The sequence below is a fragment of the Limanda limanda genome, chromosome 1, assembly GCF_963576545.1.
Source record: "Limanda limanda chromosome 1, fLimLim1.1, whole genome shotgun sequence".
In the NCBI taxonomy this organism is placed as follows: domain Eukaryota; kingdom Metazoa; phylum Chordata; class Actinopteri; order Pleuronectiformes; family Pleuronectidae; genus Limanda; species Limanda limanda.
This window is the reverse complement of record NC_083636.1, coordinates 40,937,496-40,960,760: the sequence shown is the minus strand read 5'-3', so window position 1 is coordinate 40,960,760 and position 23,265 is coordinate 40,937,496. Positions and strand designations below refer to the sequence as shown.

The 23,265-nt window shown below is 40.5% G+C and overlaps 1 protein-coding gene across 1 annotated transcript in view; it reads left to right on the top strand.

The window, feature by feature from the left end:
* The first annotated feature begins 2,962 nt into the window (after nt 1-2,962).
* mpped1 (metallophosphoesterase domain containing 1) overlaps nt 2,963-23,265 on the top strand; it is a 65,790-nt gene continuing 45,487 nt past the window's right edge. The window contains exons 1-2 of the mRNA XM_061080323.1: nt 2,963-3,141; nt 6,334-6,515. Coding sequence (XP_060936306.1) covers nt 2,963-3,141; nt 6,334-6,515 — 361 coding nt within the window. The remainder of the gene's footprint in view (nt 3,142-6,333; nt 6,516-23,265) is intronic.

Here is a 23,265-nt window from a genome sequence, read left to right as displayed (position 1 = left end):
ATTTCGACCGGGGGCAGAATCAAAACATAACATCAACTAGAAGGGTAATTTAGACAAACAATCAAATTAGTTGTAAAGTGAATGGGCTATTAGAGCCTGACTGCTTACAGCATTTGCCGATATTAGGGAGTAAAGAAATGTACAGAAATGTGTGATTCTCATGTCGTTATCAAACCCATATAAGTGACGATTACAGTTTAACCATACACTTTTTCATAATAATTATAGAGTAGAGCGTTGTCCTCCAACCAGAAGGTCATCAGTTCGATCCCCAGTCGTCCCCATCTGCATGCCGAAGTGTCCTTGGGCAAGATGCTGAGCCCCGAATTGCCCCTCGTAGAACAAAAAAAAAAGTGCTGCTAGATGCACTGTATGAATGCGTGTGTGAATGGGTGAATGGCAAACTTTGAGTGGTCATCAAGTCTAGAAAAGCGTTATATAAATACAGACCATTTACATAAAAACAAGACATAAATTAGGAAAATACACTTTTATTTAATGTATAATTTAAATATAAATTCACAAATTCTGTGCGTAGTTTAATTTGTAAAGTAAAAGTTTTCCAGCTCGGCGCATATCAGCAAACATGAACACTGATACTGGAAACTAGAAAAGCTGCAAGAACTTTGTGTGGTCTGTGTGTCTTTGTGGTATTTATGCAATTAGTCACATAGGTGAGGATCACAAGGACAGATAAAAAAAAGAGCTGATGAGAGAGAAGTTCAAACCCTCTCTACTTCCTCAACCTGCCAGTTGCTGTGTGATGTGGGTATGAATGGTAGATTGTTTGATTTTGAAAGCTGGGAACATTATCAAACACAGATATGGATTTTAATGAGACAAAGTTTATATTTTTTAACTCAAACTTTACATATGAGAACATTCTGTTGTGTTTCAGTAACATGCATGTGATAGAAAAGATCTGCATCAAGTTTAAAATGTGAATCAGTCTCTGTGTGGCGCACTGAAACACATAACCTGGCACGATTGTGGTTAAACAGATACATGTAAGCACACGGCCCTTTCCTTTGTAACACTAACATGTGGTTCTGTGTTTCTACAATTTTCCTAAAATTTTCCACTAATGTTCAAATGTTTAAAAATCCTGTCTAATACATTTATAAACCAATGTGCGACGAGAAACCTTCAAATTCATGGATGTGTTGATTCGACCTGGACTTGCTTGATCAAAACCCTGTGTTGTTTTAAGGCCTGACTTCAGTGTGAATACTCTCTTACCATGTAAAACACGTGAGCCCGTACCGTGGCTCGACACTTCTGCATAGATACTGATGCTTAAACTAGCTATTGCTGCTTTCGCTACACAACCAGTTTAAATTGTGTGAGAGCAGATTTGCATACAAAAATGAACAAGAAGTATACACTTCAATAACAAATTCTGAGCCAGGTTTAACTTGTCTTACAAAGGCAAAAAGCTGACTATAAATGGATTTAATCGACAATCTAAAAGGATTGAAATTGTGATTGAATTATCTGATAGATATAAGGGACCGATGATATTTCAGACACAGTCAGAATAAATACACTGAGGGTTGAGTGGATTGAGGGTGCTCTTGAAGACGTCTACGCTCAGCATTTGCTTCACATTTGTCTGTGTGAAAGGCTGTCAGTGTCGAATTCCTGACAACAGAAATACATTTAAATATGCATGCACAGACCTGCATACACATCGGCGTGTGCACGCAGAACACGCAAGGTACTGTATGAGCTCCCGAAACACCTCCATGGAGCATGCTATGATTTGCCTGTGAGAAAGCACCGCAGTGTGAAGTGAGTATCTGTCACGTCGGGGTTCTGTCAGCGCGTCAGGTCGCAGTGAATGAGGAATTGAGATGGCACACTGACATTGCACGGCGGTCTGGGCGGACTTTGCCAAAGATGGTAGTCCCCAAATTATCACCTCCTTCTCCCAGCATCCCCATCTTCTTAGCACCTCTCAGAGGCTCTGCTCTGGCGAGGGAGTTGCCAGAGCCTCATAAAGCTGGGCTGTCCATCTGAGCATTTATGGAGGATGGCACCTGAAAATCTAAATCATTAATTTAAGCTAAAGCAGTGTAGGACAGCATGTACACAAATAAAGAAATAATTAAAAGAGCTCAGATTATAGAGCTCCAGTCGTTATTGTGTTTACAAGACTGGAGATGAACTCATGCGATATCTTTAGAGATTTAAATCTGTATCAGAGAAACAGCAACCAACCACACAGGTCGATGTCTAGCGCAGATGTCGTCAAGAGGGGATCCGCGACCCCTGGGGGGTCCGCGGAGGTACTGCAGGGGGGTCGCGAAATCTTAGTTTGATTAGACTATTTTTTTTTTTTTTTTCATTCATTTTTCCCCACAAAAAAATGCATTTAATTAAGAAGACATCATCTGTGTTTTTCGATACATTTATTAGTATGTATTTTAAATATATGACTGCCCATTGCCTGTCCAACAAGGTTATGCATCTTTTGATTTTGAGCAGATTTTACTTCTAATTTGATAGTTATTTAGCCCTTAAAATGACAATAATCATCCCAATTACACAGCCTTTCAAGCAGCCGCGTGAAATGTCTCGCATTATTTGACCAGCTGTCAAAAACTCAAAAATGTCCCATTTACAATCACACAATCAACATATGCTGACATTTAAGAATGGAATGCAAGAAACATTACTTTATCATAAAATGTACATTTAAACCTGATTGATTGGCTAATCATGTCTTCTGTGTGTCTCAGGTGCAGAGGAGTTGTGAAGAATAGAACGAGGGAGAAGTCAATGTTCTCTCCTCAGCTCACTGTGACTGGGAGCTCTGTGAGGGTTTGAACCTGTCGGGACCCCTTTGCTGCAGCCCCCATTTCAGGTTTGGTACTTTCCACCCACAGTCCTAGAGCAAAAACAGCAATTAGCTTAAGTTCCAGACCTGACTCCGCCCACTCTGCTCTGGGTCCCCTTTGCCATGGCCTTCACCCTGTCAGAGATTATGGCGGCGAGGCGGCAGCAGTCGCAGGCTCAGTCACAAGCCCAGCGAGGCAACAGGACCACGGTGGAGGTGGACGAGTACAGCACCAACCCCACTCAGGCCTTCACCTTCTACAACATCAACCAAGGACGCTTCCAGCCACCACACGTCCACATGTGAGTAGATTTAAACTGTATGCAGCAGGGCAGCTAATATCGCTGTCAGTTATACTTTTTTCAGTAAGAGTATTTTCCTGTGAATTGTGGTTCTAATCAGATTTTTGAAATTTTATTTGTTTTTCATTCATAATGAGACTTGAACCAGAAATGAATATTATCATCCCTTAAATGTAAGATATTTTAGAAAATACTTACTTTATTGATCTTTTACTTATCCTGTTTCCATGTTTATCTTATCAGAATGTATAGTTGCCTCTGTGTTTTTGGTTTTGCTCCTGCGTTATGCTTTAATAGCAAATTCACCACTCCATTTAAGGAGCTGTTTGATAAATTCAGAAATGTCAATTTCCACAACACTATTTATACACTAACAGTCATGCCAATCTACTGTGCCCAGCTTTACAGCAAAAACTGTTTTCATGTATTAATTATTTGCAATTGCAATCGGTTAACTCAGTGGTGCCTATGTATGTTTCACATTAAGAGAGGGAGCATGCCCTTTGAGCTGCTGGAAAGCTTTAAATATAAATGTATATAAATGTCCCCAAAAAGTGATATTGCTACAGCATGAGCATATGTGTGAGTCAGGAGACAGTTGGTAAAACTGCTGGCACAGGTTCCAACAGTTAGAGTAGTGGCAGTGGAAACCAGATGGAACAATCAAAAGATAATGGTAATTTTCTTTTTTTTCCTTTTTGGTTTATCGTATCACTGTAAATATGCCAAAAGTTGGATAACAGTGTTTCGTCCAGAATTCCTTCACCAGGCACATTGATGCTTACCAAAAAAAACAAACTTGACAATATGCATCGAATGGAAAAACACGAGGCAGCCAGAAATGCAAAAGGTGCAAGCACTCTCATTAAAACCATTACAGAAATATTTTTTAGCATAAGAATAACCTTTGCAAAAGTGGCACATCATGAACACAGTGAGCATTATTCATTTTTACACTTTACCTTCCTTGGCTTGGAGAAAACGTTGACCATGGCATCATGATATGGACATTTTGTCACTAAATCAATGGCATTATTCAAGGCTTTCCACATGGATATAGAGTAAAAAGCCAATGACAAAATGTAGGCAGCTATGGATTTGGGGGCTTGACCGCCTGAAGAAAAAGTGGCTGTAGAAGCTCAAAGTTGGTGCCTCTATTACATTCTAATGCTACTGTTTTTCATATTCAGATAAAATTATTGCACATTTTAATGAGTCTACCGTCATAAACATGCAGTGAGTTATTTAAAATTAGGAGAAGGAAATAAGGAATGAACATTCACTGCATGTCACACAAAGCAGGAGAAAATTACTCAGTGACAAGATAAACCTTGATAATTACTTGACAATTAAAAATAAACCATTATACATACTAAACAGGGAAATGAAACTATAAGGCCACAATAAACCTCAATAAACTAACAAGCTGGACAGACAGCCTTTGTGGATAACAGTGTTTTTTTTTTGTTTTTTTTATTAATTTGTTCCTACTCATATGCCTGCCAGACCTTTACTATTATAGGGGAAACACTGGCATTCCTTATGGCTGCCTTATATTCAAATTTGAATGATATTTTGATTTATCACACCAAGGTTCCCATACACCAAGTGGGATAACCCATATGCTTAGTAGCTGGCCCATGGTAGAAAAACAACTTCAACTTTTTCCTTTAAATGGTAAATGGTCTGAATTTATATAGAGCTTTTCTGGTCCCGATGACCACTCAAAGAGCATTACAGTACACTTTTTACATTCACCCTTTTACACACACATTCATACAGTGCATCTATATGCAGCACCTTCTCTATGAAAAGGGGGCAATTTAAGGTTCAGTATCTTGCCCAAGGACAGTTTAACTACCATGACATGCAATAGTCCATCCGGTGCTAAACGACAATAGTCCCATATTAACAACTATTTTGCTGGAACTTCTCATGAGCCTATTTTTCCAAAGAAAATGACCTGATATCAACACGATTTTGCATCATCAAGTCGTCAGTTGGGCAACCTCTCAGGAAGTGGTGCTGTCCCTGGTTTTATTTTTCTTACACTAGCACAAACTACCAATTAAAGCTGTTTTTTAAATAATAACTTAATCTCAAACAATAGCCACAAACACTTAAAAACATCTACGATAAGGCGTCACATGATTTGATGTGATCTTCTTAGTGATCATAGAGGAACGTTAAAGTCAAACATCACTGAGGGAACTTGTGCTGTGAAGGGCACATTCTGCTGTCATGGTCTTACACTGCTTGTTATCTGGTCTTTACATCTTTATTTTTTGTCCATGCTTCTATTTGAACCTCCGCCGTTATTTACTTAGGATGTTTGTAGAATCTACACTCCTCAACCTATAAAACCGGTGGATGATTTTAATGTCAGGTGAATTGGTGTGTCTTTAAGTATCAGAGCTTGGACCATACAATTGAAATAAAACTTTAAATCTGGCTTTGATTTGATTTAAATGCAGTTTATATAGCCATGAAAGCTGTCTTTTACACACAGTAATATTGATGCTAATATCAAGAATTGATCTGTGGGACTCAACAAAGCATCACATTCCTTTACATTTTATTATACTGAATAGTGAAAATTAAACGTTATTTATGAACTCTCTTTTGTATTTTATCACTTTCGTGTCGCAGACTTCTTGCCGACTAACCAACATGGTTGTCTATCTGGTTTCCCACCTTCCCTCATCGCCTTCTTTCTTGTGGTGGGATGTGGAGGGGGACGGGGAGGAGGAGGCATGGCTGGGTGTTATCGTACCTGGAGGAGAACTTGCTAAACTGGGCCACGGTTATTCACCAGCTCCTCTCTTCTCTCTGGAGACCCTATAGATCTGCACACTCTCAGAAAATCCCACAGGACTCTGCTCTTTTTCCATCTGCACTTTATTCTTTTTCTATCTCCGCACATTCCTCTTTCTGTCTCTTACACCGCTCTGCTTTTATCGTGGTCTCTTGCTAGCTTCTCAGTGTTTCCTCCTCTCTCTCAGTCTGTGGGGAGGATTTTTGCTGGATACTTATTCAAACTTCTTTCATTGTCAGCGTCTTACCGCAGAGATTTTGCATACAGCACTGTCTCTCTTTCTCCAGTATTGTTTTAGTTCATCAACAACTCTAGTGACCCCTTTTCCTCCGTCATTCGCTCAACTTTCTTGTCTTCTGTTCTTTTATTCTTCTCAGGGTGGACCCAATGGCCCACGACACGCCTAAGCCACCAGGCTACACCCGTTTTGTGTGCATCTCAGATACTCACTCTCGGACAGACAGCATCCAAATGCCATATGGAGACGTGTTCATCCACGCCGGAGACTTCACCGAGCTTGGACTACCGTCCGAGGTCAAGAAGTTTAACGACTGGCTAGGTCAGAATCTCTAAAAGTTGTGTTTCTGGATCCAGAGCAGGTTAGGAGCCTGATCTCTGTATGTGGGTACCCTTGTGATGATCCATTTTACCGCTGGGGTCAGTCCTAGGCTAAATTTACCTGCTCTGGTTGCAAAGCTGTGAAAGAGTGAAAACTTTGAAAAGGGAATGATTCTTTGAAGTTTCCAGAATCAGGGCTACATTCAGGTCACTTTGTTGTTGTTTTATCCTTAAAGGATCGTACCAATTTCAGAGCTCCAGATTAAAAATACACTTCCCTTTAAAGCTGACAATTTCCTAAAGCATGGCATGTGTTTTTATTTGAGAAATTTGAATTGACTCATCTTTTTAAATATACAAAGAGACCAGAATTCACCCTCTTTCTATTCATGAGCAGCAGAGATCATGAATACCGGACTTTGTGATGCTGATTCACAAATCTTTAATGTGTCAGAAATGAGAGTTCTAAAATTGTATCCACTGATAACTCCCCTTCCACACAATGATAAAGATGTGAAAAATTAATAGAGTTCACTGGATGTTCATTGTGATGACAGGGAGTCTCTGCAAGGCGACTGAAATGAATTAAATCCAATGGCTGCCTGTAAAGAAGAAAAACGAGAATCTTGTGCTTGCTTCTGGGCACAAACGACAGTTATTTGTGCTACACATTATTTTTGTTAGGGAACACATGCAAAACTTGTAGTATTTATTTTCTTAACATGATGTGGAGTGATGAGCAGAGGTGTCCCAGTTCATAAGTGTAGTGTAACACTGACAACAGCCCTTGAAACAGCAGGGACAAACCACTGAGAAAAACACACAGAGACTTTCCTTTTGCTTTTCAAAAATGATCAAGAAGATGATCTCAACCCTGTTTTCATTGCATTTTATTTGATCAAACCCCCCTTTTAAGTTTATTGTTTGTGTGTTATAACTGTAGACAACAGTAGAGAGATGGCAGGGAATGAGTGGAGAGAGATTAGAAAGCTGTTTTAAGACATGGCAATTCTCTGGATTTTACCCGCAGTTGGCCTTTGACACATGCACAACACAGCAGGGGGTTCTCTGCACAGACGCATTCACAACTGCAACAGATCCTCCGCATTGTTCAGGCGAGAGGCAGGAAGTGACATTTTAATTCCTCTGCAGAGATCACATGACTTTCTTTACAACACAGAGAGAGTGGCGTCGGCTCTTATACGCCACAAACTCTCTACACAAATCCAACGGTGTCTTCTATGTGTATGTGTCAACGCCATTTCGCCGGGAGATATATATATTTTTATTGCTTTTTCATTCTTGCATCTGTCACGAGTTTGACTTACGGACTTTATACTAGGAGGTCAGGTGGAGAAAGTCTGCAGATAATCCGGAGCCTCTCACTCTGACTTTTGCGTTCAGACATGCACCTCAACTGGAGAAAATATGGAGGATCTGCGGCGTCCAGTGCATGTCTGAAAGCAGATCATGTGCAAGAAAAGTCCCTGTGTTAACATCTAGGTTGACAGGGCATGTTATTTGTAGTTTTTTGTTTTTCGCTCTCTTTTTCTTTTTACTGAAAGCCATTGAAATAACAATTAATAATAAAAAAATATTTTTTATACAGCACTGTTATTAACAATGTTAAAAAATGCCTTACAAGGAAGAAACAAGACCAGACAGATACAATTTAATAAAACAATCAAACATTAATTTGGAAAAGTTTTCAGAAGGGATTTAAATCCCTTCTGATAGAAAGAGAATTAGTCTAAGTTAAATGGGCAATGCATCCCATAATCACCCTTAGTTATGAGGTAGAAACTTGCAGTAACCAGCAGGTCTCCACCAGCAGATCTCAGCAGTTGAGAGGACACTTGCCAGGTCGATGATCCTGAAAGGTTTTTCAGGCCTTAAATAGCCATTAGTTAGTTTGCATATTGTGTACCCACAGAAAATATTGTAAGCAGTGTCATGTTCATGAAACCAGAATTTCACTTTGTGACATGGAGCATTATTCTACTGGAAGGAGCCATTATAATATGGCAAAGTGAGGCCATAAAGAGATGAGCAATACTCTGCAGTACGCAGACATTCAAACCATTGATTGATTTGTATTAAGGCCCAAAGTGTTTCAACAAAACGTTCCTACAACCATTACCTCTCCAGCAGACTGAACTGTTGACACAAGGCAGGTTTGGTCCATGGATTCATGCTGTTGACTCCAAATTCTGAGCATATGTGCATTTTCAGCACTAATCCAGATTCACAAGACCAGGCTGTGTATTTCAGATTTTTAACTGTCCAGTGTTGGTGAGTCTGCAGCTGCAGATTTCTGTTCTTTGCTGACAAGCATGGAACCTGAAGTCTCTGCTGTTGTGCATCATCCACCTCAGGGTTGGACATGTTCATTTTGAGATGCTTTACTGCTCACCGCACTGGTAGACAGTGGTTATCAAGTTACCAAGCCTTTCTATCAGCTCCAACCAGTCTGACCATTCTCCTCATCAACACAAAACTTATGCTCACTGGATGTGTTGGTTTTTGGCTCCATTCTTATTTGACCATGCATGGTCAAAGTGACTGTGATGGACATTTTCTCCATCCTAATGGTTGATGTGAACATTAGTTGAAGCTCCTGACCTGCTGACTGCTGCTGCGTGATTGGCAGCTAAACACTTATTATTAAAAAACGGATACAAGTAGCCATTGCCTTATGTCTAGGGGAAGTGAAAAAGATTTTCTCAAGCTAAGTCTTCTCTTCCTTGACTTTTTGCTTAGACAGACCCCAGTGGAAGCATTTTATCTCCGCAAGTTAGGAGAAAGTGTTAACCTTATCTTCACCATGTGATATCTGTTGGAAGCTGGAGTGAAATGACCTCGAATGCAGTCGAGTGACAGTAAAAAGCTGTTGAATTTGTACATCTACAAGAGTCTGAGCGTGCAGAGCAGCTCTGTTATCATCATCATTATCGCCATTGTTGTAGGCATCATCAACACTGGCACACACCTCCCCAAGAATGGCAGATGCCTGTTAGCAGGTGCATAGGCCTTTGTGTGTTCATCTTTGTCTCTAAGGGAAGGGAGTGGAGAAGGAGGAGATAAGGGAAGAACTTTTTGTCCTTCCCTTCCTCACACACACACACACGCACACGCACACGCACACACACACACACACACACACACACACACACACACACACACACACACACACACACACACACACATACACACACAAGCACACACAAGCACACAAGCTACAGGGAGTGCAGGCTGCAAATCAGCTAGCCCACACTCCAGCAGCGAGAAAGGCAACTGGTGAGACAGGAAAGAAAAGATAAGGCGAGCCAAACGCGCCTGGTGCTGCCTCTGAAGTCAGTCTCTCCTCTTTCTCCGCTCCACTGTTATCTTCTCCTTCCCTGTAACTCCGCCATCGCTCTCTCTTCCTCTTTTATAAATATTTATAATCTGGTTATTCCTATTCTCTTTCTCTCTCTTTCATTCTCTCCTGGCCCCTGTCTCTGTCACACACACACACACACACACACACACATATGCGCGCGCACACACACACACACACACACACACACACACACACACACACACACACACACACACACACACACACACACACACACACACACACACACACACACACAGAGAGAATCTCTGAATGCAACTCCTGCTGTTTAGTGTGTGCATTGCAGATTTATCAAGATCAGATGTAGCGTATTCAGAGTATTGGAGTATTAATGAGCTCCGGTCAGGTAATGCCATCTGCTCCCAAACTTCCTACTCTTTCTTAATATTTTCCCAGAATCTACTCTCACACTTTCCTTAATGCTATTTATTCCTTACTTGATCATATAACGCTTCTTTTCTTCTCTCATTCTTCCCTCGAATAATTGTCATCCATTCTTTTTCTTTCATTTTAGATTTCCCCCTTTTCTCCTTTTCTTTTTCCAAATCCTCCAAAGATCTCTCCCATTTCCAGTCCTTTCTCTTGCTTCCCCTCAGTTGGTGGCAGCTCTGTGCGATTCTTCTCTCAGCTCGTATTTTTAGCAGGAAGGCAGTCGGCTCTTGGGGGCCGCTGGCTGCCGCTCATGGCTTTGTCAGGGATGGTGATCGTTGTGGGGGAGGAGAAGAGAAATGGTGAAGAAAGTAGCAGAGGACTGAAGAGGCAAGAGAAGAAATTCGTGCAAGGAGGAAGGAAGGTAGAGGAATTGGAAAGTGAAGAGCTGACAGGGAAACAGGAGGTGGCGGTTTAAAAAGGAGAGGAGGGAGAGTGTCCGTGTTTCTCCCCAGAGGAAAGCTGTCTTACCTGGGTAAACTCACAGCTCAGCCGCCCCAGAGACTGATGCCAAACTTCTGCCCTTAGTTGTCATGATGATTCCTCGCGGTCCAGCTGTCAGTCACTGAATGAAAAATGTGTGTGTGTGTTTGTGTGTGCACAAATGTTACTTTTGCAACATTTTGTTCGCTCCACACTTCATGTAGTGTGTTGGACTTAAATTTTGGGGCTTGTCAATTGTAAGACACTGACAATCTGACACCATTGTGCAGATTGGTAGTCTGACGTTTTCATACTCATCATTCTAGTCAGAATATGAGTCTGAGACCGCTCCATTGGGCTGTGATTATGGGGCGTGTTTCAACCGAACCAGGAAAAAAATGCCTCTTCGCTCAATTGGATAGACCTACAACCAATAAGAGCAACGTAGCATGTGACGTATGTTGAGCGACGCATAGTTGTTGTCAACAGAACTCAACTGCACGCACGCTGGAAGAAGTAGAAGAAGAAGATGAAGAACGATTTTTGCCGGTGTTGTAAAGGATACACGGAGAACTTACCAACACAATCAGCCCCATCTACACATCTCAGCTCTCCAGCGGCAGGCATGTTTCTGGAAAACAAAGTCAACCCAAGCGCTCTTTGATGACGTAGTTGATTACGTAACTGTTGATCATCTGTCCATCATCGTATAAAGCCCGCCCTGACAATTTGATTGGTCCGAACAGCTTCTGTTGGGAGATAATTTCTCCCCAACGGAGCGACTCCAGACCGAACTTCAAGACCGAAAATGTTGTGGGCGGGGCTAAGTTCGTCTGGCACCCAGGCTAGCAGAGTGGTGGAGCAAAGGACCAAATCACTATCCCTCTGGTTAATGGAAAATCTTTTGTAAAAGGAATATTTGGGGGTTATGGACTTTTGATTGGTTTGCAATAAATTTTAATATCTTGTGCAACATTGTTGGATAAATTATAACATTGTTATCAAGTATTGTGTGATTATATGTATTTATGTTAGCAGACTGCCAACATGTAGCTGAACAAATCAACAATGGACTTACTGCGTCACATGCCTGAAATCAGAGAGCCAAAAAACAGCCTCCCAGTTATTCCATGTATCCACCAGTTATTATTCATGACCACAGAAAGAAAATCAGTTAGGAAACTCCTAACAGATTTAATGCAGACTTGATGTCGATGATGACGTAAGTTTTTATTGATTAAAAAGTAGTGATAATAATAATTGAATTAAACATCTGAAAACATCCTAAAATTAAGAATTTTACATTTTTTGTAAACAGTTTGTAGCAAAAATATAAATTTGTTGTTAAAGATGTTAAATTGTAAACGCACTGCCATGGCTGTCAAGGAAAATAATTAATGAACCAAGTATCACTAATGGGTGTTATATGAGTTTCATTAGCAACATTCCTTTCTGTGGGATCCTGTTTGACTTTGTTTGTGATTAAGGGGAAATGCTGATATCCGGATCAACATAAGCTGCTTTCAGACATGCAGTCAACTCCTGCGATCCTCCAGAGAAATCCTCTGGAGTTTCTGTAGACTTTCTATGCCTTGCCTAAAAAATTTGCAGAAAGTCTGGAGTAGTCGATGATCCCAGGAATTACCGCAATTGAGTAGGGGTTCTGATGACTATTCTAACATGCGACAGATGCAAAAATTCAAATAATCAAAATAAATCAAATATGTCACAGGATTAAAAAGCACTGCCATATCCGTAGAGCACACCGACGAAGATGTCAAGAGAGTTTGTGTTGATAAGGACTGACGCCAGTGTCGATGTACTGTAAACAAAATCACGTGATCACCGCATTAGAAATACTACTTTACCTCCTGCCTCTGCCTGCTGCATCCGGCTCATCTGAATCCTGCCGAAAATTTGTTGCAGTTGTGAAGTCTATGCAGAGAACTTCCCGCTGCATTGTGCATATGATAAAGGCAAACTGTGGTGAAAGTCCAGACCAGAATCTCACTCCGAAGGTCATGTCTGAAAACGGCTATGTTATGTACTCTGATCAGCTGTGCTGGCTCAAAGGACGTTCGTAGGAGAAACATCTATGTTAGGGTAAGAGCGAGCCCTAGGCTGTTGGGGAGGGAGGCTGACTTTATGGGACAGGTGAGTCAAGAACAACTTTGAGAGATTCGGAAGGAGGAAGGGAGGGGGGGAAGGGTTAGAGGCAGACCTGGAGCTCATGAGCAGCAGCACTTCTGTCCAATTGTCTCCAATAATGGCCCCTTTGATCAGGCTTTCAGTGCTCGTGTGCATGCACATGCAACAAGCCCCCACATGGATTTCATAAGCCGAGGCAACTCTTTCCTGAGCGCCTGTGTGTTTGTTTGTGTGTGCTGCCCTTGTTGTTGACTTGAGTGGCATCTTTATTCATACCATGAGATAGCGTGAGCTAGCGAGCAGAGCGGGAATATACTGCAGTGAATGTTGTGTTTAAATATGGATCTCACTGTGCTTTGGAAATCAACTCCGGGTCAATTGAGGAGCAGCTTTAATACTTAAAAGCTTTGTTCTCTCTCTCTCTCTTCCGTCTGTTTGACTGCCATCACACAAACACATTCACAGACCATGGTCACTTTGGGAAAATAAACTAAACTAACAACTTACTGGCCACATACTGTTTTTTTTCTCTTAATGTGAGATGACAATTTCCATCTTAAAGGGATATAAAAGGGGTATTTGGGGTATTATTTTCCATTTTCTCTTAGCTCTTAGTAGCTGTTTTAAATATCCACTACATGTGGGATTGAATATTGTTGCCAGATTTATTTTATCGTACATTCATTATATTGGTATTAGTATATATGTTTGCTTATTACTATTAGAAGAAGACGTGTTCAACTCAATTGGCATGTGACTTCCTCTAACCATGAAGAATACTCATGGCAAGCTGTTGAGGTTTCTATATTGTTATATTTTTTAAAATACTCATATAGCAATAAGAATATAGCAATAAAATAAAGAAATCCCATATACAGTATTGTATTGATTATTTAATCTGTCAATTTTCAGTTGCCTATTCTCTCCAGAGAAGCAGTACTGTTCTTCCTGCATTTGATTTCTCAAAAGCACAATTCGTTTACACTTAAGGGATGTCTGACTGTGTGAAGAGGGAGTGCATTATGTGGCATTATGCATTATGTTAAGGTCCCGGTCAGACAAGAAGCCGCTTTTGCAGTGAGAGGCATCAGTTTCCAGTTGTTTTCTATAGGAAGTGAGCTGCTTATGTGCACCATGTGCTTCCTGTTTTAGGCAGCTAATTGTTTATTTCAATTTGTTGCTAAAAAAAAGCATGATTGTCATGGCTAACTGTGTTAGCCAACAATTAGTTTACATGTTCATTACATGTGGTGATTTATTATCTTTGTCTTAACATGAATAACTTCGCCACCAAACAATGGTCTCTTATATTATTAGGAGAAGTGATGTGAAGGTTTTTTTTTATTCTTTAAAACAAGTAGCCATATAAATTAGACAATGTTGCGGGTTATTTAGCACTTAAATTCTCCGAAACGTTCACCAGCTCCTGTCTGACTGTGTCTACATCCTGTCTAAAAACAACTCTGTACACCTGAAGGGAACTGCAGACATGGGGGATAATTGGCCAATCTCGTCACAAGTAGTCATTTATTGATAGATTGTTAATGCAGAAAATGTTGACTTGAGAGGACAGTAGATTGTTGAATTAAGAGTTTGCCCAACTCTCCTAAGCTAATAAAAACCCAACCACAGGCTCTCTGTATCTCTCTGTATCTCTCTTATCTCTCTCTTTCTCTGTCTCACTGTTGTCGAGGTTCACAGCCGTTAGCATCTCTGCTACAACTCTTAATTTAGTGCCTGTTCTACTCTCTTCCCCTTTACTGCTGAATAATAAATAAGTGACAACCATGATGCGATTCCAGTGTAGGCACTATAAATGCGAGTGTGTTTTCTTGGCCCAGGAGAGGGAGAGTGTCTCTGACTCTCCACTTGACTCTGCGTGTGTGTTTGTGTGTGTGTGTGTGTGTGTGTGTGTGTGATTTCTGACCCTCCATCTTCTGTCAGGTGTAGAACCCTTTCAACCCTCCCAACTCCTACCTCAAGCCCCCCTTTGCTTCCCTCCCTCTCCTCCAATCTTGCTCCCATTAGCTCTGTAACTGTGAGGCCATTAAACTTTCATGACTGCTGTCTTTTTCTGGCATGCTCTTTTTCTATCCTCCTTTGTTCCCTTTACTACTCCCCCATTCCTTGTCTTGCTGCTTTCCTTCCTCCTCTTCTCTTGTTTGTCCTTCCTTCCCCAAACCTAATTTTTTTACTTTCTTACTCTATCCTTCTCTCCAATTTCCTCCTTTCCAATCTTTTATCCTTCAGCCCCCATCAAGCGACTGTAAATTTAAGCAAACCATTCCCCATCTGTGCCTCACTGCTTTTGTGTCTTCTATTTGCACACTTGAAAGACCGCATTCCTTATGGGATGTGATGGGAGGGTGTGTGCGTGTGTACGTGTGTGTTTGTTAGGTAGGAAGGGGAAAAATATGCAACTGATGTGAAAATGGTCTTAGAAACATCTATAGTTTTTCTTTCAAACAAGTTCTTTCCAGAAGACATTTGGAGGAGAGCGGAGCCTCTGTGGATATAGCTTATGAAATTATTGAAGTCTTTCTCATAATTTTCCCCTTCTCCCACTTTGTCAGTCACAGATTGGTTTTCTGGGTCATCATCAGTGTATATAATCCACTGTATCCAAACTGTTGCTGAATCTGCATTATCCCTCCTTTACAAGCAGGAACCGACTGCAAATCCGGACAGTATGATGCAAACTAGTCTTCAGCTTTAAATGACAATATAAATAAAATAAACAAGTAAGCCATTTTTTCTTGCTGTAGGGAGGTCACAATGTTTTAGGTAGGTTCAAACCTATTAACCAATGTACTCAGAGATCCGATCCCAAGTGGATGCAGCGCTTAGTACATTAAAAAACATCCTAAATGTGTCTGCTGTGATAACTTGTGACTTACTTCCCCGCTCTATAAGCAAATAAACACCTTTATCATTGATGTTTGTGGAGACCAAACAAGCTTGTTCTCACCCAGTTTGGGTAAAAAAATATGTCTAATATCACTGTGTGTGTGTGTGTGCGGACGCAAGTGAGTGAGACAAAGAGGGGTAGAGAGAGAGGGATTAAATTAACTCATACAGCTCTGCTGTGAAGTGAGATTTGACCAATTTAAGAAACTGATCAGTCATTATACAAATCAAATTTGAAATTTTATTTGATTAAGTGGTGATGAGTGTTGATATTGTCATGGTGGCCACAACCAAATCAACATATGGGCACTGAGAAGTGTAAAAAATATGTTTGATTTGTTGTGAAACTTTAGCAGGTCAGAGATGTCAACTAAGCAAGAGACCCTTCATATGTGGCCAAGGATGCGTTTGTGTTCTCACAGTGAAAAGATTTTGGCCACATTCATCCCAGACCACCTCCGAATGTGGTGTTTGAGGATCACGGATCTCCGGACACATTAAAACCTCATCACTGACTACTCATTATCTGATCGCTCAGGAGAGATGTTAATATCAGGTCTGAACAGGGTCTTGATGTGTATCCGTGTCCACTGTCTGCCAGTCATGTCCATCAGAGGGCTAGCCGAAACCATGATTTGGTATGCTAAACTTAAAATATTGCATCATAAAGGGATACTTCAGCAGTATACTATAATATTTCCATAAAATCTGGGGACCTTCATGAAACACATTAGAAAGAAGAATGATCAAGAAAGAAGCCAAAGAGATTTTAGTCCGTGCTATGATTCATAATCCATTTTCTATAATGCAGCCAATGGCCCATTTTCTGGTTAATGGCCAGGTAATCATAGGCTTTCTGTTATAAATGTGTCATCTCCAAGCCCAACGTAACAGGAAATGAAGCCAAAACAAGGACAAGAACCAGAAGCTCAAAAAAACACTATAGGAAACGGAAGAGATTAACTGACAACCAGTGAGTGGAAACAATGGGACTAAAAATACAGGTGAAACACATTTGGGTGGACCAGGTAATCAAAAAGTTTGGAAACACATAGGTTTTAATTATTCCTTAATTAATTAATTCATGTTAAAAAGTGTTTTGGGGGTTACATTCAATAAAACAGTCACAGTACCATCTTCTATGTGGAAGAGCTGTGCACCAAACTTCATGGGAAGAGATGAGGGAAGAAGGAAAATAAAGAAGAAGGGGTGTGGGTTGGGATGAGCAGAGGGAGGGATGAGGTAGCAAGGTAAACACAATGGTATATTATTTAGAGATTTTGTCTTTATTTTGAACAGCATCCATTTCGTTGTTGTAACTGATGGTTAAATATAGTTTTGGACTGGAAATCTTACTTGAGTTATCTGCACACAACATTCAGTTTTTTGCTGTACTTGGTCCTTATGAATTCTCTTCATCTTTCCTTGATGTCGTGGCATTTTCCATTGACCTGAAGGTTATAATGGAGGGATAATTAAAAGGATTATAGGGTATGAAGCTAAGTAAAAAATTCACAGCACCTTAGGGAGCTGAAAAAAGTCAGGGAGATCATGAATTCTAGGGATAAGTCAATCATAGAGGAGATAGGCTGAGCATGAAAAACAATTGCTCAGGCTGAGAAACTTGGGAGTCAGTGGCAAACGTGAGAGTGGGCTCCGGATTTCTCAGGCGTTTGACTTACAAAGTTGCTTGGGAATGGAAATTAGAACAACATTTTAATTAGAATGGAGGCTGTTGACTAGTAGTGTTGATTGGGGCTCAGTACAAATTGGGAGGTTGTAGGGAGAGAATGCCTTTCCCTTTCTTGTCTAGATGTTGAACTGTCTCATGAGACACATTTGCTCCTTTAAACAAAAGGAGTGATGGACGAAAAAACCTGCTGCAGTGTGAAGCAACTGTGTCGTGCTTGGTGCCATTTTGTGCTGGTTGTAAAAGAGAGCCCAAAGCTGTGTTTCGTAAAAATTATTTTGTTAATCGTGACTGACATCTAATGTGAGAACCCCAGATAAGGCACAGAAATAGTACAGTCACACTGAAAATAGAGAAAAGTACAGAAAAAAAGCTGCAGTTGTCCTCAATTCAACTAAATCTTGAATGTCATTGTACATTTTCAACATATCAAGATGGATCAGCAAAAAACATCTCTGCTTGCAGATGCGTAACTTTGTGATGATAAAGTAGCTTTGACAAGTACATAAAGGTAATGCACTGCACAAGGGTTGTAGTCTAGCACTTGCTAAATGTGGCATCAGTATGAATCCATTTTAAAATCAGACATGGTGCACATGGCTGGTGGCCAGTTCTTTAATCCATCAGCATTCGTCAGAAGCCCACGTTGTTGGTTCTGAAAGTTGCAGCCTAATCTTCAGCCACATTATCCTGGAGGCGACGTCGTCACACTGAATGTGGAAGTGGACCAGACAGGATAAAAGACACAGAGATGGTGTGTAGGAGAGAGAAAGAGAAGAAAGAGACCACCTACAAGGCGACTTGATGATGTACTGATCTGTCTTTGTCACTGTTGCTATGCGTGTGTGTGTGTGTGTGTCTTTTCTTGTGTGTGTAATGTATTATCCACAGTGGAGACATTGTGAAGTGTTGGGAGGTGCTGTTTTACGCAGATAAAATGTGTGTTTTGGATGTGAAGCTCAGTAGGTGGTGTTTGTGTATGCTGGGTTATAATTGCTGGTTGTCTTTATTTTGTGTCTGCTTGTACGAGTGTTTGTACAGGTTTGCTTGTGTGTGCGTGTGTGTGTGTGTGTGGGATGAGACGTAGCAGTGTGTGGGTGGTGAGTTAAATGAAACAAGTGAGTCTTTAGTTTAAGCTAAGGTGGAAAGATATTAAGTCTAGCTGCTTCTCCTCCACCATTCGTCTCTACCTTGTTACATGTCTATCCCTTACTCACCTCTCATCTTCTCTTTTTCTCTCCTTTATGTGACACATTACTTTATTCTCTCACATCTCATCTTCCCCCTCTGTCTCATACAAACATGCACATGCACACACATGCTACAAAGGAATTAGGACTGATCTGAGCTGAGTCCAGCTTGTCTGTATTTGAACTTCTGTGCCATTGCTTTTGAAGCTTCCCTTTGAATTATTGCATTTCAGTTTGTGCACACACAGATAAAGACCAGCTGAGGCTGTGCTGTTTTCTATATATAAAGAAGACATACATAAGCTTTTGGGTGTATACACACAGCCACCAGCATATGGGCTTAAAAACCACACAAACCCAAAATGTCCTCTCAATGATGGTAGTAAACCAAAATTGGCCCTCATAACTATAGATTGATACACACACAAACACACATACAGGACTACAGACTAGTATTAAAGAATAATTCTGGTTTGTCATTTCTTAGGCTGTTTCTTAGGTTGTGGCTTGCATTGCTCTCAGGGATGATAACATCATACTCATCCAGGTAACCTTTGAGGTTGTTCCAGGTGACATTGGTAGAATGTAGTCAAGTCCCACGTGATAGAAACAGAGCAGACAATCAGACAGTTGGTCAACAAACCAACCGTTTAACCAGATTAACTGGTGAGCTTGTTGGACGCTTTGTCCATAATTTGATCACTCTTCTTCAATTTATCGCCTAAATAAATTTGGCTCAACTGTGACTTTGTCTGTTGCAGCATTTCCAGAGCAAGAATGACTGATGACTCCTTGCGTGCGCTAATAAAAAAAAAACAATTGACAAATACTAATCAGATAACGGCTACATATCCACCCAGAGCTCCTCACAGAATGTTAGTGACACAGACACAAATATCCTGATTTAAGCGTCAGTTGGTTGTGAAAGACGTGAATGACCAAAAGCACAGAGCAAAACATAGTATTTGGACTATTTTGTTAAATAAGTGTATTAGTTTTATTGCAAAGAGTTAGATGTAAAGCCTGATACTGTCTCTCCTGTGTCATAATTTGGTGTAAAGACCAGACCAGGAGAAACGTGTAAATTCATACACACCAATAGTATTGATGTTTCTTTTATTATAATCACTGCACTGAAAAAGTGTTGGTGCTGTATTTATCCAACACAAAAAAGAAAAAAAAGAGCAGTCTGACTTTAGTCTCATCATTTCATCATTCACTCACTCACACACACACACACACACACACACACACACACACACACACACACACACACACATAAATACACACACAAACACACACAAACTTTGTTAAGCAGTATGTTTTGGCAGCTAGTTTTACGTATCTATGTACACACACTTATGAAGTCAGGCAGGCAGGACATTTGTGTCATTTTTGATTCTGCATGCACACAAACATATGAGCATAGGCCAACACAATAGGCAGCAATCCCCCTGTGCATGCCAGAGCTTTGAGCAGGGTAGGGATTTTCCTCTTCAAAGAGCAGACCACCCATTGCCATTGCCAGAACAACGGTGGCCAAACTTTGGAAGATTACACTTTCTCTCTCTCATACACACACGCATATGCAGTAATATGGGTTCGTACATAAAACGTTGTGGTTATGACCAGTCCGACCCCAAGGACCCCAAGGATCACATAGTGTCTTATACCTGCATGCTGTATGTGGCACCTCCACACTCTCTCACTCTTACTACACGCACACACACAGGTGCCTTGTGGAACTCTGCTTGACAAAAGAGCAGAGACACTGGGCAGGAGGGGATCTGAGAATCAGAAAACAATGACGGGATAAAGGGACAGAAGGAAAGAAATCTGTTTCCACTCCGAGAAGCAGCCCCCCTCTCTCGCTCAGGACTGTCCCATGATTTCCTTCAATCTCTCCCATGCTCACTTGCGAAATTAGTTTATTTTTCTTTTGTTAGTTTTGGATGGAGCTGTCTGCCTTTTGTTGTCACTGATTCTCTCACATGTAAATTAAAAGTATTTGTTGCGTTAAAGCAGCCTTTTGAATTCAAAGACAAAAGATACCAGGGTGACAAAGAGCACCCTGCGCGTTGGGGTGCTGGCGCGTGGGGGACTGTCGCTCCAAATGTTTAGACCCCCCTTCACGCACGCATGCATGCATGCACGCACATACACACACAGACACACACACACATACCCATACACACACATCCACACACACTCTCACACACACACACACACACACACACACACACACACACACACACACACACACACACACACACACGCTTCAACCCACATCCTCTCATCTTTTCTTCTTCTTTTCTTCTATCTTTTGTCACAGAACCAACAAATTAATTTGATGGGAAATTATTTTTTTGTGACTGACTTGTTCTTTGTACACATGCACAATGAAAGACTGGATGTTGAATTCCTTTCATTGTGAATTGCTATTATTTTCATATTGACAAACAGCAGTTGGCTTGCACTGACAATTTTAACAAACAGATGCAGACACTGGCTGCTTTGAGTCATCTCCAACTATGTGACGCTCTGATACTGGTAGTTGGTATTCACACCTTGTAATGATGTTTTTTTCTGGAAAAGTTTCAAAAAAATTCATCCATGAAATTGAAAAATTAATTCTGTAAAGTAAAAGTGTTTGTGTGTGTGTGTGTAGTGTGTGTGTGTGTGTGGGGGGGGGGGTGGGGGGGTGGGGGGGGTGTTTGTGTGTGTATGTGTGTGTTTGAATGGGGGTATTTGTGTCCAGCTGGTGGATTTATATTCCTCCCTGCAATATATTTCTCTCAGTTTACAGTAGGCCGTCAAACTTCATGAGGGCAAAACTGCTCCCCATGCAGAATTTCTGAAGAGACAGATAGTGTTTATTTGTTGGTTAATATATGAACATCTTATTCCCCAAAAGTGTTCCTCACGCTCATTTACACACATGCATTAACACACATATAGCCTTTCGTTTTAGGCATTTAGCTGATGATCTTGTCCTGAGCAGATTTCCCTGCTGCTTGGTTGTTGTTTTTTATTGTCTCTCTGCCCCTTTGAATTCCCAAATGTATTTTTATATTCATATATCATATTTGCAAATCAAGGTAAATATACATAAAGGTTGTACTGTTGGAAATAAAACGTCTTAGTCTTGATCTAATGTGACTTTAAATATAGCATGTTACATTTCACATGCAGCTCAGAGACTGCACATGGCAGTTTCCTCTTGGCCTTACTTCATTATTCTTTTAATTTCATAGGCTTTGCACTTTTGCCATGCATGCAGCCTCAGCTCTGTCCAGAGTTCATCTTGACATCACTCCCAGGTCTCCATCCATGATGCAGCTATTTGGCTTATTTACAGGTGAGCCTTCCGGAAGCTGCCACAGTCATCAGTAAGGCTGCAAAGAAAAGAGAACAGTCTCAGTCAGCTGTGTAATAATAACACTAAACTACGTCCATCTCTTTCTTAAATGTGCAGTTAATATTTGATCAATTACTCAGGTGACTAAGTGCAATTTAAGAGTCTTTGTTGTTACTGAAAATGATCTCCTCCTGCTACCTCCTGTCTCTCTTTCAATTTACCCTTTCAATTTACCCCCAACAAATTCACATTTAGTTCTCTCTTCACAAAATAGCAAAACAGTTTTAACTTTATTATCAGCCCTATGGTATGAATATGACATAATAAATATGCATTTGATTCTGTTATGATGCACAAACAAAGAAATGTCGATAAAAGTTTCTGAATAATAATAGCTAATTTGTTAATTTCTTTAAGTCATCCTAAATGTTTTAGTTTTATTTATTTCCTTGAAAGCTAAATAAACAGTAGAAAAGAACCACTGAAATTACTAGTCCAGTGTATTAAGATCTCCATAAAAGCTGGGCATTGGTTAAAAAACATCTAATTTACAGTGTTAACTCGGTAAATGCTGCTAAATTAGTCAAAAAATTTGATGTTTATCACATAATTTCTGTATTTCTTGATGTATTATTCTTTTCTGTTTGGGAGAAAAGAAAATAGATAAATATTGGCTTTGAGAAACTACAGTGCAGATGTGAAACACATTAATTTTTTTCTATTAGTTATTCAGAAAATACACTTTGATCCGAGAGATAGCAATAAACTCATCCAGTACTCAGTTCTCCTCTACCGTTCCATGAGAAATCAGTTGAAGATAATGATCCTTCTTTTTTATTTTTATGGAGTGAAGTAATCTTTCAACCTTGGTTAATCTAGGGACAAGTGAGCAACACTGCTTCGAATGCCAAAGTCTGATGAAGAGGAATCAAAAAAACACATTTTGATGTGCGGTTTTTGATGTGCGGTGGCGTGTGTGGCCATGTGCCTGTCTGAAGGTACTGCCCCTCAGTTATGAGGCTTTTTTGGTGTCTACTTGACAACTAAACACAAGCCCTTCTGCCAAACAAATGAGAACGGTGCTAGGGAGAGGGGGCGGCCTGGGCCCAAACTGCAAAGATGGGCACTCTTTGACAGCTGCTTTCATCTTGTTATTATTCCTCCTTCACACTCAAGGATTTTTGGGCCTCCTAAAGTGCTGTATTC